Here is an 18,681-nt window from a genome sequence, read left to right as displayed (position 1 = left end):
ATGATCTATTCGGGTGGATGACCCGTTCGGCCTAATGGTGTGTTCATTCTAGTGGCATTCGGCCGAATGGGTTCAGCCAATCGACCCTTCTCCTTTGACCCATTCGGTCAAATGGTACTTTCTGTCAAATGACCATTTTGGCATTTTCGGCTAAATCACCTATTCAACCAAACGACTTGTTTTGGCTGAACGATCGGTTTCGCCAATCGTGGGAAATGAGAAGTGAGACATCTCACTTCTCACTTCTTACTCTACAACTTGCACTACACACTGCTTCCTTTTCACAGCGAGAATTGAGAGGTGAGAGATGAGAAGTTGAAAATAAGACGTTCTGCCAAACGTCCATTGTGGTCAAACGACATTGTCGGCTTTTGGCCAAACGACCAAAACCATTTCAGGTAACGACATATTCAGTTTAATGACGTTTTCGACTAAACGACTTTTTCGGCCAAATGACCAGGTCGGCCGTATATCGTTTTCGTGCAAATGGCATTTTCGGCAAGTACGTTTTCGGCCTATTTACCGTTGCGGCCAAACGTCCAAATCGATCAAAAGGAATTTGGATTTTGATAAGAAAATTATTTTGAGCTTTTTAGTGGAATGTTTTCACCTGTCATAAGACGAGTTTAAACAATCCCAATCCCATCAAGTCGAGTCAAGTACAAGACACTGAAGACGGCCTTACTGTTGAGGTCGAAATACGTATCTGTCAGGATACAATTAAGTGGTGGAATTCAATGGGATTGTTTAAACTCGTCTTATGACAGGTGAATTTGGATTGATAACTCTCGGCCTAACATGTTACACGGCTAAGTGGTATTCGGCCAAATGGCTTCCGGTCAAACCGGATCTGGGACCAAACTCACCTCATCAGGCTTGATAATTATGCCCTCACCGATAAGGCACTCAACCAAATTTCAGACAGTACATAAACACACAAATTACAAACTCTGAAGGTTCTCTCGTCTTTTCCAAACTATTTTCATGCTATTCTACTTCCATTCCAGACCGCCCTTCGCTGCAGCCGACCCAATGAAAACGTACAACATCATCCTGAAGGGCATCGACATGGTGAACTTCCCGAAGCACATGTCCCGTGGGGCAGTCAGCCTGATCAAACGACTCTGCCGGGATATCCCCACGGAACGGTTGGGCTACCAGCGAGGTGGCATCCAGGATATTAAGAAGCACAAGTACGAATTGCCCATTCATCGCGAAAACACTTGGAAACGATAATTCTTGAACTTTATTTTCCAGATGGTTCCAAGGCTTCGACTGGGAAGGCCTCACCAATCAAACGCTCAAATCTCCACTGCAACCGAAACTCAAAGGTCCGCTGGACATGTCCAACTTCGACGTGTTTCCAGCGGACACCAGCGTGCCTCCGGACGAGGTATCCGGTTGGGACGAGGAGTTCTAATTGTATATATGATGAGCAATATAGGTGCAGTATAATGATGCTAATCAGATGCGTCAGAGTATCTTCAAATGATGAGCTTTACCCAAAAAACAAATCTAGATGATATGTTAGAAATTAGAGTCACCAGGTTGACTTGTAGGAACCTCAAGGCCTTAGATTATGTTAGGAGCTATGTATATTAAATTTCTCAAATTGTTTGTAGAGTCGCGCACGATTTATGTGTCCCTCTTAATAAAGTACTTGACTATTTTGATGAGCTTTATCTTACTGTGTTCATTTTATTTCACTTCTTATTCATTTGAATTACGAATGTACGAATTTCCATGGGTGTCAACTCAACCTCCATACTGTTCATTTTGTTTATTGTGTTCTTCCGGGTGACTTCTTCAGGAACCGGAACAGGATCCGCATAGAACTTCAGACGAGAACTGTCCTCTTTCCATTGATTTGCAGCCAGCGTCGTTTCTCGAACATCGACGATCTCGAATTCGGAAAACACAACTTCTAGATCCAATGTGACGGGAGCCGAATACAACGAGTCTTCGTTCTTTTCGAACAAGTGCTCGAAACGAACAAGGTAAGTCGCTGGTTGTTTCCAAGCCTCAAACGTTAGTAGGTTGACGTTTGCCGGAAGTGAGGCTATCATTGTCGAGTACTAAAAATAAAAATAAATGTAACTTCAATATTTCCTAACCAGTTTCGACAACTTACCATATTGACAAAGTTGGACTGCCATTGATCGAAAGACACATCAGTTGCATCGCTAACGAACAACCAAGGAGACAGCATAACGCGATTCTGCAGGACACGTTCCCGGACCTGGATAGGCGTAATCTGTGGAGCCTTTGATCCAATTAGCAAGTAGTGTTTGCCTCGTGCAATCAACCCGACTCCGTATGCCGTTTCGTTCAAGGCCTCTCCAACACCAAACGCATCATCTCGCAGTAGTCGACGGTGCACCATCAATTCAATGACTCCGTCCTCCATGCTGGTACCACCTTGAGCGCGATCATTCAATACGGCCATTCGCAGACTGTCATCCTCCAGAGCTATCTTCGTGGTCACTGGGTAGTAGTTGCCGGCAACAGGTTCCATTAGTTCCAAGTCCCACGTCTCGCGTTGGTTCCTCACCCTCCTCATCATCTCACGTCCATTGGAATCCGTCCAGAACACACCCTCCGACTGTATATCCGAATAGTATCGGGTGATGATTTCCTTGCCCTTGCCATCGTCGATCGGAATCGGACCCACCATCCATTCGAACTCTACCTGCATCTCGTTGTCGTACACACGGATCACCTGACTGATATACTCGTTGAACCGCTGGTGGACTTCCTGCACCTGATCGCCCTCGATGACGGTCAGTTCAACCGATTGGGCAGCATGCAGTCCAGTGCTGTTCGGTCGGAAAATGTATGCTCCGGATGATCGGTTCTCGAAAACTTCGTTGTTTCCGTAAGCACCCTCATAGTACAGGAAGTCCTGCTGTAACCGATGGGTGTCATCGCCGATCTTGATCGTACTGAGGAAACCGTTTTCGTCGAAATTGAGCGTGAGAAGGTTGTTTCCGATGCTTACTGTGTCCTTCTTAGTTTTTCTTTCCTGCGGTGGAACTGCGTCATATGTTTCTGTTACGTAATAGGATCGATAGCCCATCGGGGGAACATCATTAGCGAGGAAGACCAGCTCCTGCGTAGATAGTCCAGTTCGATAGAAAAGATCTGCGACTGGCGGTGGCATAGGAACCATTTGAGTTGGAATTTCAAAACCCTGGTGGTCTTTCACTACGTAGCTATTTCCTGTAACTGGCAGCCGCACGTACTTGTAGTTGGCCTGAGCAAGCGGATTGTACAATGTGACTACGAAGTTTTCTTTAGTTTCGGAAACCTCGCACTGACTGATGTTGAGCAAATTGCACGACTCGAACTTCAACTCGCTTTTGGACAGTGCCTGAAGAGCATCATTTGTGTTGATTTCACAGGCTTCGAAGGCTACATGGAGCATACGCGAGTAGTCATCGGTGACGTGTTGCTTCTCTGTTCCGGTAATAGCGTCGTGGTGCTGCATGACACCGATAGCTTCCCTGAGGGCAGTCAAATGTTTTTCCCCTTCGGCAGTGGGGTTGAGGGCTGTCAGTTGCTTACAAACTTGCAACAAGTGGTTTCCCTGGCGTTCCATACGCTTTGAAGTTGGACGAGATGTGAAATAACCCGTCCAGTACGAATGCGGATCGGAAGCGTACGGGAAGAAGTCGTCCGTCTTGGTTGGCCAAGTTAAGTTTTCATCGTGAACGGCTTTGAGGTAGCAAGTAGGAGTCGAGTATAGCAGGTTTACGTTCGAACCAGTTGATTGACGTTCGTTAGTGTACTTAATGAGTTTATCCATGTTTACGAAGTTCATATTGGCATCCATGTAATTAAAGTCGTCGCCCATAGTGATGATCAAGTTGTTTGATCGATATCTCGTGGCCATAGTGTTAATGAAGGTTAGGAAGTCATCAACCTTCTGCCTGACATTGTTTTCGGCACTGTATTTTCCATCTACAAATGGATCATCCCTACACAACACGTCGAAACAGAATCCTGGTGGAGCGCTGTAATGATTGTACAACACCGAAGTGAACACGTCACTATCCTCCAAATTGGCACTCGATTTCCACAGCATTTCCGCAGTTTGATCTTCCAATCGTTTGCTTTTATCCCGCCAATCCAGCCGAGCAAAGAACATTCCATCGAATCCCATCTGCGCGAAAATTGAAGCTTGTTCCCTGGAATGCCCGAATGGATCGATCTGCCACCCAGCCCTGGGTCTTCCGCATTCCCCGAAAGTGTCGTTCAACAGCCGCAACCCCCACGTGAACTGATCAATCAAACTCTGATAGTGGGAGGCAGCCTCATCGTTCATACTCCATGCCCCTCCGACGAATTCCAGTCGACCTTCCTGCACCAGTTGCTGGACCGCTTCCTGAATATCCGGCGTCTGTTCGTCCCACCACTTGAAGAAGAACGCCGACTCGACGTAGATGAACCTCCGTTCGGGATTCTTGCGCAAGGCTTCTACCACGGAGTCCAGAATGTACTGCACTCCGGCCAGCTGGTGGTTGGTGCTGCTACCGTAGTAGTACTGATCGACCGTTTTGAGCCAACCGACATCGTCGTGGCTGTGCGGCACCAGATGGACGTTGAGCATACCGTCGACCGGGGCTGGGCATGACTGTGGGGATTAGAAGACAATAAAATTAGAAAATTGTTGATTGATAAGATGACTAGCGGAAAATTGCTTAGATGAGTGTCATTTTTTTGAAGTGTGCCAATTCAGCTTTATCAGGTGGGTATATCAATTGAAGATGGTCACTGTCCTCACAATTGGAGTGCTTTTCAATTATGTTATATAATACTTGTTTGTAAGATAGTCCTGCTCTTCAAAGTGACAATAATATTATGACTCTTATCACTTCGGCTGAAATGCATCAAAAACAAAAATAACTGCTCGACTTTGGGTAAGGTCATTTGGAGGAATCGAGAGAAAGGGTTTTGGTATTCAATATTTGTGACATTATGCTCAATAGCGTCAAACCGAACTTTTTACCGCATTTATTAACTTCGAGGTTTGTATGTCATTGGGGCAGCAGGGACTATGTCCAAGGGCTTTACGATCCTTCCCCAGGCCATGTGCAAGTTATGGTGCCTGCCTAGGATGTGGTGGGGTTTGACAGCGGGCTCTGTTAAACTTCTATAAAAAGCTGTGTGTATTCGCCAAAGCTAGCGTGTGCCGCTCAAAGCGCACTAGCCCAAGACCCAAATCAGCTGAAGCCTTCACCTATGTGTTGATGGTGTTGGTTTGCGTGGGAGTGCTATCAGATTCGTCAAATCGACGTTTGAATCTTTGTTTATGAAAGCAGATAAGTCGTTTTGAAAATTTGGTATTGAAGTCATGGTGTTAGGTCGGACGCTAAACCAACCTGACACGACGGCCCTCCGACGAGACAGAAGGTTTGCGCAGGCGCAATACGCCGCCTTTGAAAAGAATTATTACGAACGACATAGAAGATAATACCACTCGATACAATCGGCAAAGACCTAGGCGACGAATAAAGGATCACGATTGGAAACTTGGAACATGGAACTGCAAGTCGCTAGGTTTCACAAGTTGGTACAGGATATTCTACGATGAGTTATATCTCCGCAACTTCATCGTCGTAGCGCTGCAAGAAATCTGCTGGACAGGACAGAAAGTGTGGAAAAGCGGGCATCGAGCGGCTACCTTCTACCAAAGCTGTGGCACCACCAACGATCTGGGAACCGACTTCATTACCGCGCTAATGACACACGAAAGTTCTGAGATAAGTTGAACCGTTCACGTAAGGGCCACGTGCCACAGCCTGATATGTGTAAGGACATAAACGGGAACCTTCTTACGAACGAGTGTGAGGTGATCCAAAGGTGGCGGCAGCACTACGAAGATCAATGTGGCAGACAACAATGGCGGTATGATACTGAACCTGGGAGCACACGCGGAGGACACACATATTCCAACTACCAGGAGAGCTGTATAAACACGGTGGTGAGGCACTGATTAGAGTGCTGTACTGGGTAACCAAGGTTTTGGAAGACCAGGTTTTGCCGCAGGAGTGGATGGAAGGTGTCGTGTCTCCAATCTACCAAACTGCACCGAAAGCCTTTTGTTCGACTTGTGGTACTCTGGAAGGGATAGGGTCATTTAGCCGAACAGACCATTAGGCCGAAAGTCATTTAGCCGAAAGGGTCATTTGACCGAAATGGCCATTTGGTCAAACGGGTCATTTGGCCGAGAGGGTCGCTTGGTCGAAAGAGTCGTTTGGCCGAAAGAGTCATTTGGTCGAAAGGGTCGCTTGGCCGAAAGGGTCGTTTGGGCGAAAGAGTCATCAGACGTCATCACTTCATTCTCATTCCTCATTTTTCACTTCTCACTGTAGAAGTGAGTAGTGTGAAGTGGATAGTGAGACGTCTCACTACTCATTTCGTGCTTCTCACTTTTCACAGCGAGAAGTGCGAAATGAGGAATTAGAATTGAGACGTCTCTCTTCTCACTCCTAATTTTTCACTTTTCAAATGACCAATTCGGTCAAATGTCCATTTGGCCAAATGTCTTATTCAACCAAATGTCCTATTTGGCCAAATGACTCTTTCGACCAAATGACCGTTTCGGCCAAACGAACCTTTCAGCCAAATGACTTTCGGCCTAATGGTATATTCGGTCAAGCAACTTTCGGCCTAGTGGCATTCGGCCGAACGGTATTCGACCAAACGACCCTTCCCCCTCGTTTTTATATAAAGATTTTACCGAATTATTTCATTGCTATTTCCGAATGATCTGTGTTTATCTCTCGACATGATGTCTTAGAAGTAAACAGATCTTGTTCCGTAGGACTGTATTAAATACTCGTCTAATTCATGCAATTTGATGCTGTTGCAAATTATCAACACATTGTGTGGAATTTAAAGCAATATGCACAGCTACGATAATTTCAATCAGATAAATATGGTTATCAAAACTTTTATCTATTCGGTTTTGGGTTGTAGGACAAATGGTCGAAGGTCAAAAGATCGAAGGTCCAAAGGTCGATTGGACAAAACGTTGAAAAGACAAAAGGTAGAAACAAAAAATCTGAGTCGAAAGTTTGAAGGGTTAAAAGGTCGAAAGGACAAAAGTTCGAAGGGACAAAAGGTCGAGAGGATAAAAGGTAGAAGGGTCAAAAGGACAAAGGGACAAAAGTTCGAAACAAAAAATCTTAGCCAAAGGGTCGAAGGACAAAAGGTCGAAAGGACAAAAGGTTGAAGGACAAAAGGTCGAAGATCAAAAGGTCGAAAGACAAAACGTCGAAGGGACAAAAGGTCGAAACAAAAAATCTGAGCCAAAAGGTAGAAGGTCGAAAGGACAAAATGTCGAAAGGTCAAAAGGTCGAAGATCAAAAGGTCGAAAGACAAAACGTCGACGAGACACAAGGTCGAAACAAAACATCTGAGTCAAAAGGTTGAAGGGTCAAAAGGTCGAAAAGACAAAAGTTCGAAAGGACAAAAGGTCGGATGGACAAAAGTTCGAAAGGACAAAAGGTTGAAAGTACAAAAGGTAGAAGGGTCAAAAGGACGAAGGGACAAAAGGTCGAAACAAAAATTCTGAGCCAAAAGGTCGAAGGGTAAAAGGTCGAAAGGATAAAATGTCGAAAGGTCAAAAGGTCGAAGGGTCAAAAGGTCGAAACAAAAAATCTGAGTCAGAAGGTCGAAGGGTCAAAAGGTCGAAAGGACAGGTCGAAGGGTCAAAAGGTTGAAACAAAAAATCTGAGCCAAAAGGTCGAAGGACAAAAGGTCGGAGGTCGAAAGGACAAAGGGTCGAAAGGTCAAAAGGTCGAAACAAAAAATTTGAGCCGAAAGGTCGAAGGACAAAAGGTCGAAGATCAAAAGGTCGAAAGGACAAAACGTCGAAAGGTCAAAAGGTCGAAGGGTTAAACGGTCGAAACAAAAAATCTGAGTCAAAAGGTCGAAGGACAAAAGGTCGGAGGACAAAAGACGGAAAGTAAAAACATCTAAGGACAAAACTGCCGCTAACCGCATGTCGAGCACATATTGATATGGACGCCATATACTGTTAGCGCCAGAAAAGGTCGAAAGTAAAAAGGTCAAAGGACAAAACGTCGAAAGTAAAAAGTTCGAAAGACAAAAGGTCGAAAGAACAAAACATAGAAATTGCGGTTGTTGGGCAAAAGGTCGAAGGTCGAAAAAATTAGGCAAAACGTCGAGTGTTAATCAACTATTCTTTTGCACATTTATGTTTTACCTGATAATATTTCATTGTTGTTTCCTTCTTTTGGTCATGAGCCGTTCTTTCGAGATTCGCATATTTATATTTATTTGTGATTCACCTGATTATATTCTATTGTTAAATTTTTCCATATTTTAATCAAAGGCTTATCTTTCGAGTTTCGCACATTAATATTTATTTGTTTTTAACCTTATTTGCATTGTTGATTCTTTTCTTTCTTCTATTTATATTGTTGCCTTTCTCGTACAACAAAGTTGTACCGAAAGGCTTTCATTTAACTCCGAAAACGAACTTTTGATAAGAGCTCCGGAGACCCACAGTGTTATATACCAATCGATTCAGCTCGACGAGCTGAACAAATGTCTGTCTGTCCGTGTGTGCGTATGTGTGTGTGTATGTGTGTGTGTGTGTGTGCACAAAATGCCATAAAAAACATTAGCCAATTTTTCTCATAGAAACTCTTAACCGATTTTCTTGCAACAAGTTGCATCCGACAGAGACTAAAACGCTGTTGATCACTTTTGAATTTCATAATAATTGCGATTTGCTAAAAATAGATAATATAAGAATAGTGATGAGACATAGTCACATAGAACAATAATGTGTTATAAAAATTGCCTTGCATCTATGAATATTTTTAAAGTTTATCCGTGGCTTGCTCTCATTAAGAGTTTCATCGTACTATCGTATGTGTTGCACGCATTTAGGCGTAAGTATGCTCTTCGTTCAGTTTCATAGTACTATGAAACTGTCCGAAAGTCAAAATTCGAACATAGGGAATTCGAGAAACTTTTGGTAGCGCCATCTGTCGTCTACTAGTGTAAATTTTCTATCATAACATTAGACGGTGTAACTGTTTTGCCTTTCTTGTACATCATCGAGGTGTGAGCGTAATGGCTACATTAATGAATTATTGGCAGTGGCTGATTTTCTACTCGCCGCTATCACATCCCGGCGCTATAGTATATGCGCAAAATAGCCAGCATGAGTTAACCTCCAGAAACTTGTATGGCGAAAGACATCTAACGCGGGTTTTCTCAAGATTAGGAACTTTTCATGAAAAACTATTTGGTACCGGTTATGAAGGATGGTATCCGCTACTACGCCTACCAAATATTTTTTCGATTAAGGTGCTTAATTTCGAGTAATCGAACCGTAGATGCCTTTCGCCATACTGATTTCAGAAAGTTAACTCCTTCTGTGCCGCTGTAAGCACGCTCAAAGCAGGCGATTCATTACCTTTTTGCGCGAGAAAGGCACCATCACCGCTAGGTGGATTAATCTGTTTTTTTTTTTTGAGTTTCGCATTTATTCGCATTATACTCATATGAAATACCAAAAACACTTGAAAACATTTCATTCTAGAATTTTCCTTATGATAAAACATAGGTATTCTTCAGAGGTGTATTGTCATATCAATATTTTTATCAAAGTATTTCTAGGCTTTATTAACTTTAATTGTAAATCCTGAAAATAGTTCTTCCCTCATATTTGTCAAAATGATAATTCAAAATATATCATTTTAGCTTAACATACCATTTTCTAATGACAGTAATTTTATTTTTATGTGCTCAAAAGATAATACGTTTTTGTTCACAAAATTTGTTTTTAGGTAACTATAAACGAATATACAGCCAATGAAACAATAAGTTAACCCCACGAAAAAAATCACAAAAAATCAAAGAAAATTCAGGTGGTATTTAAAAATCTGTGAAAGTAAGGGTTAACCGAGAAATTAATGAATTCCAACTGCGTAAAAAAAACTTGTTGTAATACATTTATTTTTATTATTAGAAACCGTTACGTTACGCTGTAAAGTTAGGAGGGGTATGGAATTGCCAAAATTTGCGTTAGGGAAGATCCCATAATTACTTAAAGCAAAAATTGGGCATTTAAAACCCACCCTCTTCCTATGTCTCACTTTTTGTAAGAAACATCTAAAAACTTTGTATTGATCGTCACACTTCGCCCAACCCCTCTCTCCTCTAAGCGTTACGTAATTTATGGATGCTACCTTACTTGATTTGTAATCGTTTGTGTTTCGTTTTGAAGTCAATTAGAAACCCTTTAACGCCCAACCATTTTAAAATGTTTAATTGTTCAGAGTTCAAAATTGATTTTTTGACCTGTTTTTCATTCAACCTTCTGTTATTTTTTCGACCCTCTTTTCCTTCGACTTTTTGTCATTTCGGCCTAGTCCTTTCAATTTTTTGATTTTCGACATTTTGACCTTCGACATTTGGTCCTTCCGACATTTATCCTTTCGACCTTTTGTTTTCGACCGTTTATCATTTCGACCTTTTGTCCTTTCGACCTTTTGTCGTTCAGCCTTTTGTCCTCTCGACATTTTGTCCTTTCGACCTTTTGTCCTTTCGACCTTTTGTCCTTCAACCTTTTGACCTTCGACCTTTTGATCTTCGACTTTTTGACACAGATTCCGCTTTTGAATAGAAACAATTCATCCATATATTCAAATATTCACATTTATGTATTTCAAAGGCTAAAACAATTATTTTGAGCTTTTTAGTGGAATGTCTTTACTTGTCATAAGACGAGCTTGTACAATCCCATTTATTTCCACCACTTAAAAGGCCTTCAAAGTCAATCAAATATGAATTGAATACGCTAGGCCTGACCTACTCAAAATTGCGCCTGATTCATTTACTTCAAAAATAGGACATCCTAAAAATTGAGTAAAATGTACTATTCAAACAAAACGATGATGTCATAAAAGTTAAGAATGATCTTTAATATTTTTTTCATATTACTTGTGAGAGGCAAGTTTACGTATCTATCTAATTTTTTTTTACAGCAGACCGATCTCTAGTTTTAGTACAATAATCATTTGAAGGAAGCATTTTATACTAGCCGTTCGATAACTTCAACATGTTTACGATTCAGCTTTACGTTTACGATTCAGCTTGCAAGGCTCTAAGTCACACTTTGACACCATTTTGAAATTCAGCAAAAACTGCAAAACTGTTGCAATTATCGAATTAAAGTATTGCAGTTTAATGACTTGCAGAACGAACGCACAGTGTTCAGTGTGCACAGTGCAGTGTTGGACAGCTTCTAGGGATTAGAAAACCATTCTCAATGTATATGCTTTGTAGTTTCATTAGCTTAAGACCATCAACGATGCCGGGCACGTCTTCTTGAATAAGGAGAGGAAAATCGGTCGACACTTATTACTATGATATACCGAGGAATCCTCTGAATCTCCGTTAACGCCACGGGAAAGTTGGTTATCCTTCCTAACTTGTTCGGGTTAATATGACCCGAATCACTCTTTTAAATTGTGATAACAACAATGTGAAGGTCTGAAACTTTTTAAATTTTCGTATGTCGTTGAAAACTATTTTCCTGAAAGTTGGCCTCCTTTGTACGACGCTCCTGAAGGGCTAAAAAATAGAACTTACATATTAACTTGGATTGGACTTAGGAATTTTTCGGCCAAATTCACATTTTTATATTCCCAAAATAATCGTCAGCTCATGAATTCTCGAAAAAGTTCAGTTAAATAAAATTCAAAAAAGTGACGAAAACTTTTTTATTTTGAAAGATAGTGGTTTGCTATCTCCAGATTTTTTTGTTTGTTTTTGTTGTCTCAACATATTAAACTGGAGAAGATCATGAAAATGTAGAAATTCATCTCAAAAGTTATGTTTAAGAACTGTTTTAAATGTGTCCTCCGTAAACGAATAATATCCAAAATCAACGGTTTAAAATGTATTCGATTTTGATCGTAAATTTGACTAAATCGATTATGGCACGTAACTTTGAGAAGATGGAGGAAGCCTACATCGGATTGAAGAGCGAAGCTAACCGGTTTGGACTAATCATCAACACGACGAAGACGAAGTGCATAATATGAAGAGGTTCAAGAGGAGATAAGCGTGAGCCACCCACCACGAGTTTATATCGGTGGTGGTCGATGAATTCGTGTACTTGCGCTCAGTGGTGACTGCCGAAAATGAAACCAGCAAAGAAATTCGGAGACCCATCATGGCTGGAAGCCGTACATACATTTGACTTCGCAAGACGCTAGTGATCGAATAATGTTCTCCGCCGTATCAAACTGACAATCTACAAAACGCTCATTAGACCGGTAGTCCTCTACGGACACGAAACCTGGACGATGCTCCTGGAGGACCAACACGCACTGGGAGTTTTCGAAAAGAAAGTGCAGATGGTGGACGGTACGTGGAGGAGGCGAATGAACCATGAGTTGCATCAATTGTTGGTAGAACCATCCATCATTTACAAAGCGATAGCCGGCAGACTGCGGTGGGCCGGACACATGGCCGGAATGTCGGATTGTAATCCGGTGAAAATGGTTCTCAACAACGATCCGACGGGCACAAGAAGGCGAGGTGCGCAGCGAGAAAGGTGGATTTGGGAGCCCTCCGTAGACTGCGTGGTTGGCGATGTGCAGCCATGGACCGAGCCGAATGGAAAAGACTCCGGCCTAAGTCTATACCCGGCCTGGCTCGGAGTTTCCAGTTTGATTCGCAGTTTTTTTACAATAGGAAAATGATAAAACTAATTGGTCAACAGGGTAATTGTATTTTGTTGTTGATACTTCATCATTTGACTTGACAAACAGACTTCATTGATTTTTAAAGAAGGGATTAAACCTAACATTGCCTTATTCCGGGCAAACGACTCTTTTTAAAGAAGGAACCACATCCACCATTGCCTTATTCCGGGAAAACGCCTATTCTCAAAGAAGGGATCAATCCCACCATCATCGCCTTACTTCGGGAAATGGCTATGGCAATTGCTTTATGCCAATGGCCCGCTCCCTTCAGAGGTGTATCATTTTGAAGGAAACGTCATATTCAGGGCAGTGTCATTTTTGAGGAATGTTACTTTTGGAAAAATATTATTGGCAAGTATGTTATGTCTTCGAGAAATTCGTGCTAAGCTGCCCAAGCAACACATGCAACATCATTTAATTAGAAAAATATTCAAAATGGTTTTAAATGAGTTTTATATCAGTTTGATTGTAACTACGAGTTACAAATTAGTAATAAAGATGTTCCCAATGTTTCACTTTTCAGTCTTATATTCAATGGTTTCAAAATACCTCATTAAAACACTTGGTTTCAGTCATACACAATTCCTACCGATTAATAACTCAAATAAAACCATAACAAAGTGTTTTGTTATTACTCAGTAATGTTGAAACCAATTTGCAACAGACGAATAAAACAAAACGTCAGAATGGTTGAAGGTTTAAATTCATGTTTTATGTACTTTTTTATGCACACTATTGATTTTAATTTAAACGCCACGATCCGAAGCACTACTGCTTCATCCAATTATTCACATGAGCAGTTCCGAAATTCTACAGCACATCACTATACGAAATTAGCAAACCCATATTTCCAGATGATATACGTCTTGATTATAGTGCTAGTTAAATGAAATTCGGAATGCTTTGTCCGTGTTCTCTGATTATCATCTCGTCAACAAGTACATTACATATATTCGCTTACCTTTTTTAAATTGTTTATTCGAAAACAATTATTCAAGTTGTACTGGATCAACAGTTTCCACCATCAATAAACAGAAATTATATTACAGCGCAAAATTTTCTAACTTTGATTTGATATTGTTACCGAAAAACTTATTTAATACCATGTAATCACAGCGAGCTATAATTCAGTTTTCTAAATCTGATACTTAATAGACTTATATAACACAAGAATTTAAAAACTGCAGACATGGATAGGGCTGCCATATTTCAATCAATCAAGAAATGTAAATAAATGAGAAAATACAGAAGTTTGAAACTGTAGTCACCCAATTCCTCATATCCCCAGTGTTCATCGGCTTTATCGGGCGATAAAAAATCAGTCATTAAAATCAAGGTCATAAAATTTAATTTTTAAAAAAGTTTTAATTTATTTAAGTTTGAAATGAACATGAATATGAACATTTTTCTAAATATAACCCAATTTGCAACAGATTCGGAGTGCTTTGCGAAAAAGACATTCGTTCAGAATGTATAGTAAGATCCCAACCCAAATTTCACGGGAATGGCGTATTCTTGATGGATTCTTGAGCTGCAACCAGCATTGTTCGGCTAATAAGTTATAGTAGCTGGGGAAAACATGAAACATGATGAAAGTAAACGCCACTTAAAATAACAAGCAGAATAAAAATGCGTTTTTAACATACTCTCGGAAAACCAGGAACATTTCCGGTGCCCGTAGACCGATCAAAGATTTAGAATGAGGACAGATGAAGAAGTATTTGCGTCCAATAGTTCCGGTTTTACCATAATCGGATAACTTTGCATATTTATGCTTATTTTAAATTCGACAATGTTTCACATAGTTAACCTTTTCGACTAACCCATGTATGTGAATTTACAATGTTATGAAAACTCATATGTGAATATGTACGTTATGTGGAAGATATTGATTTGGAAAATGTATTGGAGGTAACCACTTTCCCTTCGATGGGACTCGGACCCATGACCCTACAGTACGCTAGACTGGTGCTTTAACCAACTAAGCTACGAAGGACCTCCGTCGGCCTTCGCAACCTAGCGGCTACTGAACGAGTTCGAGATTCCCAAATTGGACGCATAGTCAAATCACTCGCAATCCATTTCTCAAGCCAATACTTCCACATGTGTATTGTACACGTCCACATTAGAGGAGCGTGAGTATTTAGAATGTCTGGCGGCTATACACATTCTTCATCAGCAACGGTACTGATCAAGTGAGGTTGTGTAAGCTATTTGCCAGTCGGTCGTCAAGCTCAGACCCGACCGCATTGCGTAGGAAAGAGCACGCAACTCAAGTTCAGTTCAATCAAAGGTAATTGCCTATTTCCCTATGCGCCTATGCGTCCAATTTGGGAATCTCGAACTCGTTCAGTAGCCGCTAGGTTGCGAAGGCCGACGGAGGTCCTTCGTAGCTTAGTTGGTTAAAGCACCAGTCTAGCGTACTGTAGGGTCATGGGTTCGAGTCCCGTCGAAGGGAAAGTGGTTACCTCCAATACATTTTCCAAATCAATATCTTCCACATAACGTACATATTCACATATGAGTTTTCATAACATTGTAAATTAACGTCCAAGCCGGGTGGTTTAATCCCCGGAAATAGGCAATTACCTTTGATTGAACCCATGTATGTGTTTTAATTATATTATTGAATTGTAGATTTATATCGTGCGACATAAATTATAATATCCTGCAATTCTCATACTGGATTGATTTTCCGAAAGCTTCTTCTGTAGAAATGTAGTCCCAACTCGTTGGAATGTTCTTTTGCATTTGGTAACCCTATACCTAAGATTGGTAAACCAATATGGCCATATATTGAACAACATTTTTTTCAATTTTCTAAGAATTATATTGCAGTTTATAGGAGGCGCTTGGAAAATAGAGATCTAAAATCTTCATGTTCACAATAAATTAAAGAGCGCACGACAAAATTTACAGATATGCTTACATATGACCGATATGATGATTGTAAACATTCATTAGCTTTTCTTCTTATCATAAACTAAGGCAGACATTACAAATGCACCTTTTATGCATCCTTATCTAACATATGATCTGTAAGGTTTCAAAGTTGTAACAGTCATGGCATCTACAGAAATGTATTTCATTTTTACAATCGTTTTAAATAAGTTATAAAAATGTCCCTGAAATATATCAAATGCAACTTGAAAGAGTTTTATATTGACTCCACCTCTTGCGCTTTTTTCGTTTTACATGAGTTATAAAGAAGTGATATTATCAAATACCAGGCATCCAAATTTGTCATAAATATATTTGGTAGACTTATTTATGATTAACCGTGTTGCTTGGGTGGTTAGAAGTTTACATGCAAAAATGTGTGCAGCAACATCCACAAACAATGCATAATACCGCGAAAAGATTAGTGTTTGCCCGGCGGTGTTAATGGCATTTCTCTTAAGGGGGGTTTGAGCAACTTTCGTTTCTTTTACTTTTGAAAAGAAATAAATTCACCCATTTAACACTCCAGTAAAATGCTAATATCTTTGCCTAATAAACTCTAATCTTCTCGCGGTTTTCAGCATACTATTCTGTTTTTAATTCTACAAGAATTGAATGAGTATCATAGTTCTTCATCGTAAATTGTGCCGTCTAACTACAAATAACTGTTTTTTTATGTTTCTGCATACATTTTCCCATATATACTTTCAACGAGTTAAGCACCGCCTAAACGTTAATTTGGCTGAAATTTTGTCCAGAGCATCAGGGCATCAAACAGAACTGAATAAGAGGGCGGCCAATCAAAAAAATGTTTTTTGAGCCACCTTACCAGACATCTTCCCCTTTTTCTCAATGACCGTACCACCCCGTCTATAATCATCTGCTTAAGTTAAAGAATATGAGTCCCAATGTTTGTGGAAATCGGTTGAGGGGTTCAGAAGTTTTACTAAATCGTTTGTATTCCCAATAACCCCAATAACCTCCCGCATTGCAAATGGGCCTCCTAAACTCTCTATAATTGTCTCCTTTTGGGTAGAGAATACACGATCCAAATTTGGTTAAAATCGTCGTCTCCTTTAGATAAAAAAAAAATTCGCCAAATTTGGTTGAATTCGGCCAAGGGGTTGATCTATAACTAACCAATACCCCAATAACAATAAGATAAATAATATATAAAATGTGTGCTTCAAATTTGGTTGAAATCGGTCAATGGTCAAACATACATACAAATATACATACAAACGTTTTATATAGATAAATTATCATTTCCACAGCAAAGCATTGGAAACTTTTCTATACCTGTCATTGCATGAAAATGTATTTTATGTAGCATCTACATGGATACTTTTTGCACAGGGATTTAAGAATGTTATCCATCCAAAAACATCCTTTATCGGACAGAGAATTGAATTCGCAATCTCAAGATTGGTAATCCTACTTTTTCGCTCACAAGCCTTACTGGAAACTTTGGTCTACCCGTAATGATATAGCCATGCAACACCTGCTTTTGACCACAGCTTCTAAGTGAGCAAAGAATGCATTGATTGATCAATCACTTCAGAGTCAACAGTCTATCAGGATATAAACATTATGGACATCATGCACTTCAAGCAACATGTTTTGATACCTAAGTTGATATCAGAGCACGGCTATAAAATTTATGTTTTTGGCTATAAAATCAGGGGCGCTCCTTAGCCGTGCGGTAAGACGCGCGGCTACAAAGCAAGACCATGCTGAGGGTGGCTGGGTTCGATTCCCGGTGCCGGTCTAGGCAATTTTCGGATTGGAAATTGTCTCGACATCCCTGGGCATAAAAGTATCATCGTGCTAGCCTCATGATATACGAATGCAAAAATGGTAACCTGGCTTAGAAACCTCGCAGTTAATAACTGGGAAGTGCTTAATGAACACTAAGCTGTGAGGCGGCTATATCCCAGTGTGGGGATGTAATGCCAATAAGAAGAAGCTATAAAATCAATTTCTTCTGGCTAACGATAAATTCGAGTCCAGAGAATAGCTATATGAAGATAAAAGCAAAGCAAGTTCTCCCAGTGGAATACTTGGACATAAAGAAGATGAACATGTTGCCGTCGAAAGACTGGTTTGTTATCTAAATAAAGCTATGATCAGGAATTATTCTTACAGGATATCTTCAAATGTCCATGCACCGAATGTGAAAAAAAACAATTTTTTCGAATTTACAAATTGATCTTCGAATCACATTGTTTGTATGAATTCTAGTTGTATGATCACAAAACTTCCGTTGACCACGACCATCATTTCTAATACTTCTGTCGAATTTGAAAAACAAATTAATAGCATCTAATTCTTACCTCATATCCACATTTAGCATCACGTTTAATTTCGTTGTACTTCCACTGATGGTGAGCATCCAGCACCAATCTACCGCCACGATGTCGTCGGCCTGGTCGGGCCGCTGCTCCCAATAATAAAAACGCTGCGGCAAACAGCGCCAAACGTAAACACCTCATCCCCTCCAAAGCCCTGGCTATCAGAACAACCGCTGGAACTTAGCCGTTCTAAAGTTCAAAGATCAGCAAAAAAATATGCGCCTTCAAGCGTGCAGAATCTTTCACTTTCTGAACCGTCAGCTTTTCCCAAGCTTTAATCGATAACACCTCTCTAGCGAACGGGGGGAATCCACTCGTGACGAGCCTTCGAACGAGACTGAACAATTTTACTACTGGCTCTTTGGGTGTTATACCTCCTCAGTACGGGACAATCGGCGGGCGCTCGTGGGTCGCAATATGGGAACGGGTGGACTTAAACGATGATGCATCCCGCCTTTCTCGAGAACGATACGATTGTTCCCTCAATTTCAGTCAATTGTTGTGATTCTCATAGATAACTGGCTTCGTTTGAAGCATATACCTACCAGCATCTAAGATCGCATCTGTTTACATTGATAAATGCAGTTCATCATTATGGATGTTTTCTCATTGTTATCTTATTTTTGAAAAAA

The 18,681-nt window shown here is 40.6% G+C and overlaps 2 protein-coding genes across 2 annotated transcripts in view; one reads left to right on the top strand and one right to left on the bottom strand.

Moving 5' to 3' along the window:
* Window positions 1-1,682, top strand: part of LOC134213558 (cGMP-dependent protein kinase, isozyme 1) — a 123,661-nt gene extending 121,979 nt beyond the window's left edge. Inside the window, exons 11-12 of the mRNA XM_062692710.1 lie at window positions 1,008-1,193; window positions 1,258-1,682. Coding sequence (XP_062548694.1) covers window positions 1,008-1,193; window positions 1,258-1,420 — 349 coding nt within the window. The 3' untranslated portion in view covers window positions 1,421-1,682. The remainder of the gene's footprint in view (window positions 1-1,007; window positions 1,194-1,257) is intronic.
* LOC134213559 (lysosomal alpha-mannosidase-like) lies at window positions 1,634-18,396 on the bottom strand. Its single transcript, XM_062692711.1, has 3 exons — window positions 18,032-18,396; window positions 2,132-4,633; window positions 1,634-2,075 (listed from the first exon to the last, which is right to left on the bottom strand). The coding sequence occupies exons 1-3, from the start codon at window positions 18,188-18,190 to the stop codon at window positions 1,704-1,706; spliced, it is 3,033 nt and encodes a 1,010-aa protein (XP_062548695.1). The 5' UTR covers window positions 18,191-18,396; the 3' UTR covers window positions 1,634-1,703.
* Window positions 18,397-18,681: the final 285 nt, after the last annotated feature.

The sequence above is a fragment of the Armigeres subalbatus genome, chromosome 2 (genome assembly GCF_024139115.2).
Source record: "Armigeres subalbatus isolate Guangzhou_Male chromosome 2, GZ_Asu_2, whole genome shotgun sequence".
NCBI lineage: Eukaryota > Metazoa > Arthropoda > Insecta > Diptera > Culicidae > Armigeres > Armigeres subalbatus.
The sequence above is the reverse complement of the archived record's forward strand: the minus strand, read 5'-3'. Positions and strand labels throughout refer to the sequence as shown.

Excerpts from the sequence above, each read along its gene's own strand:
- LOC134213559 (XM_062692711.1), bottom strand. The coding sequence starts at position 18,190 with ATGAGGTGTTTACGTTTGGCGCTGTTTGCCGCAGCGTTTTTATTATTG. Across the intron at positions 4,634-18,031 it reads ATGCTAAATGTGGATATGAG|TCATGCCCAGCCCCGGTCGA; the intron begins GTAAGAATTAGA and ends TAATCCCCACAG. Across the intron at positions 2,076-2,131 it reads AGTCCAACTTTGTCAATATG|TACTCGACAATGATAGCCTC; the intron begins GTAAGTTGTCGA and ends TTTTATTTTTAG.